This window comes from Grampus griseus (genome assembly GCF_964374135.1).
Source record: "Grampus griseus genome assembly, chromosome: X".
NCBI lineage: Eukaryota > Metazoa > Chordata > Mammalia > Artiodactyla > Delphinidae > Grampus > Grampus griseus.
Genome location: NC_138999.1, coordinates 87948509 through 87952318, shown reverse-complemented (window position 1 = coordinate 87952318; position 3810 = coordinate 87948509). Strand labels below are relative to the sequence as shown.

Here is a 3810-nt window from a genome sequence, read left to right as displayed (position 1 = left end):
AGAGGGCAGTGGGCAAGAGATCCAGCGGACCTTTCAAATTCCTCTATTTCCGTTTTAAAGTTCCTCTTTTATAGAGATCAGTTTACATATCCAGCGTTACTAACCCCAGTTTCCTAGAACAGTAGAACTTTACATATGTGTCTCTACAAACTTGGGCTTCAGGCAAGAAAAAAAAAAAGTGAACACTTTCATGGCCACACATCGTGTTGAAACACCTCCCTGTGCTGTGGAAATCACTCTGAACAACTGACCCATTTCATGTCGTTCCTCTGTGCCCCGTGCAGCATCGCCTCCAACTGAGCCTGAACTTCAGCAAGTTTCTGTCGGTCCAAACGGTCATGAAAAATCCATTCCTCGTAGCAATGGACAGGGACAGGATAAATCACATGCTTCAGCTTCATCAAGGAAGTCAAGTGCTGCAGAAGGCTCTTGAGCACAGGCATTGTAATGGGATTGAAGGCAAAGCTAAGGACATGGAGCTGAGTACAGTGGCTCAGGGCTGGGATGACGGCAGAGAGAGTAGAATCAGTTATCATACAATTGTTTATCACCAGATGTTGCAGGGTGCTTGAGACCTTCTCCAGCAGAGCCTGGAAGGGCTCATAAACTTCTGAGAAGATGTGGTTGTTACTGAGACTCAATACCCTTAGGTGGGTGGCCTGAGAGCTCTGGGACAGGACAGTGACATCTCTGTGAGAAAGCTGACAGTGAGGTAGATACAGTGAATCCAACTGAGGTGGCACAACTCTACAGAGAGAAAAATGTAAGGTTATTTCAGAAGAATGAGGGCAATGAGCCCCAAATTATAGGTACCTAAGGATCTAGAATAAACTACTGTGTTCATGGTTTGCAATAAGTGGTTAACAATGTGGACTTTGGGATCAGACTTTATAGATTTGTGACCCTGAGAAAGTTACTTTACCACTCTGAGGTACAGGGTTTTAATCTTGAAAACGTGCACAGCAGTAATTATTATACAGAACTGCGGGAAAGATTAAGTGAAGAAATTGCATGCACTTAGTATATACGACATAATCACTGTTGGATCTGATTCACTTATTTGGCGAGGATGGGTCTGGGAAAGCAGCCAACTGAGGGTTTCCTTTGACTAGTACCCAGATGACAAGCTCGCCATTCAGGGTGTAAGCCTGGGGGGAAATACAGGAGCAATATTATCTGGCAGTGTTAACTATTGGGGCCCATCCATGGGCATGTGCATTAGTCCTATAGCTTAATGTTTCTCCATCTGAATGCCTCCCCTTCCTCTCTAGAGAGCTGTAAAATCCAATAGGAGAAGGACTGAGTCTTTTTCACCAATATATTTACAGACTTCTTTTAGGATCTGCCCACGGTCACTGAATGAATGAATGAATGAATGAGCACAGCTTCCTTTTCTAACCTCATCTACTGCTCAACATAAGGTACCCCTCTCTCCCCCAGCTATGTTCAAACTCCCAGCAGTGCCTATGCTGAGGCAAAGAGAGAAATGGGTTACAAGGAGCTTAGGAAGATCCAAGCATGGTCTCTTCTGTGTTAACAATGAGGTGATCAGGGAACCCAGGTTCCTCCCCACCCCCTCACCTGAGCAGTTTGTGCAGTTGATCTGTGAGGCAGAAGAAAGACAAGCTGAGCTCCTGGAGATGGTCCAGCCGCCCAAGGCAGAGGAGAAAAGATCTGAATTTCCTTCTATTATAAGTTTTAAAGGGGATGTTACACAGAGTAAGGCTGTTCAGGTGGATCATCTGAGCCAAAAGGGTGACGACTTCACTCAGATTAGCCTGATCCATTTCCAGGTTCTCAATGCACCCCAGATCCAGAAACTGCAGGATACTTTTGTGCCCAGACATTCTATCGATTTGCAAATCTCTGCAGCAGACGTGCAAGGACCCAACGTTCTGCTGAATCTTACTACAAATGAAAGAGAGGAATTGCTTTGTTCTCAAGGTACTATTGAGGGAAATATCCACTAGTAATTCCATGGGTTCCTGAGCTGACTGAGGCTCAGACCCAGAATTACCAATCCCGAGGCACCTGACTCTATGCTGAGCTTCTTCTATCTTAAGGATAGAGTGCTGAGAGTAAATGCATGACTTAAAACAGAAAGGGAATGCGGTCCCAATCTCAGAGCATATTGTCTTACAGACCAGATCACTCCTTAAATCTAGGATCCTCAGTTTGGGCCCCCTGTAAGGAAAGGAAGAGACAGAACACATGAGAGATAGCTGATTTTAATATAACCCAGCAAGATCAATGATGAGAAGCAGGGACAGAACACTTTAACCCTGGTTTTCACTTCATTGCCATTCACCAAGAAGTTCTTTCCACACAAATGCAGCGTCTTTCATCCTTTCCCCACCCCCTCCTTCACCTCCGGTCTTTCCCTGTCTCAATGCCCATACTCCACTTCTGTGTAATCACACTCAAATCCATTCATAGTATCCTCAAACACCTCTACTCTATAATCAACTCTATAAGGCAATAGAGTCCCGAAGGACCGACAGCTCTGCAAAGACTGCAGTATTCACCACTGGCTACTATTGGGAGACTGTTAGGTATTCCCCTGCCCCAGGCTACAGCATACACTCCTGCTGACTCCCTGTGTCTCTACTGGTCATAGTCTTACCAAGAGAAAGAGTTCTGGGCAGGGAGGATCTGCAGACCATCAATCATGGCTTCCAAGATGTCATAGTATGATTCCCGTGTGGTCAATGACCCAATATGGAGACAGCGAAAAGGCCAAACCTTCACCATTGCCTTTAGGATCGTCTTATGCCCACCGGAGAAGGCAGCGTTGAACAATGGAACAAAGAGGTCTCTTGGGATTTCGTCCAGGGCATGGATAGCTGCAGGCTCATTATTCAGCAGACTCTTTGCAGCAAGCTCAAGGAGGGTGACTGTGGTCTTTTGGTCCATCTTCAAAAACCTGCTTCAGAGTGGAGAATTTTTAGAAATCCTGAGAAGGTATCTATAGTCACTTGTTTGCTTCCAGGGTTAGCTGTGGACAAAATACTTATTGAATAAGTATGTGGTGAACCATAGGGCCAACTCAAGTGACCACTACTATAGGAATAGAATGAAAATGGACTTGTGTGCATGCACGCATGCACACCCACACACACACACACAGACACACACTTCCATGAGATAAAATGCCCTTAGAAATCAGAGGTAAGTTAGCAGAAGACAATGCTGACCACCTAGCTGCCTTCCTCAAATTATTTCCTCCTGAGGAGCTTCCAGATGGCAGAAGAGTAAGAAGTGGAGATCACCTTCCTGCCCACAAATACATCAGAAATACATCTACATGTGGAACAACTCCTACAGAACACCTACTGAATGCTGCCAGAAGTCCTCAGACCTCCCAAAAGGCAAGAAACTCCCCAAGGACCTGGGTAGGGTAAAAGAAAAAATAAAAAACAGAGACAAAAGGATAGGGATGGGACCTGCAGCAGTGGGAGGGACCTGTGAAGAAGGAAAGGTTTCCACACACTAGGAAGCCCCTTCGTGGGCGGAGACTGCAGGTGGTGGAGGGGGGAAGCTGTGGAGCCACAGAGGAGAGCGCAGCAACAGGAGTGTGGAGGGCAAAGTGGAGAGATTCCCACACAGGGGATCGGTGCTGACCGGCACTCACCAGCCTGAGAGGCTTGTCTGCTCAACTGCCGAGGTGGGCGGAGCCTGGGACCTGAGGCTCGGGCTTCAGAGGTCAGATATCAGGGAAAAGACTGGGGTTGGCTACATGAACACAGCCTGAAGGGGCCTAGTGTGCCACGGCTAGCAGAGAGGGACTCCAGGAAAAAGTCTGGAGCTGCC

At 46.7% G+C, this 3810-nt stretch overlaps 1 protein-coding gene across 1 annotated transcript; it reads right to left on the bottom strand.

The window, feature by feature from the left end:
- Window positions 1-233: 233 nt before the first annotated feature.
- On the bottom strand, window positions 234-2913 carry LOC309817575 (melanoma antigen preferentially expressed in tumors-like; the record flags this gene model as incomplete). Its single annotated transcript, XM_082646860.1, has 3 exons — window positions 234-747; window positions 1582-2184; window positions 2624-2913. 3 exons carry the CDS (start codon window positions 2911-2913, stop codon window positions 234-236), a joined length of 1407 nt encoding a protein of 468 aa, XP_082502986.1.
- Between the last annotated feature and the right edge of the window lie 897 nt (window positions 2914-3810).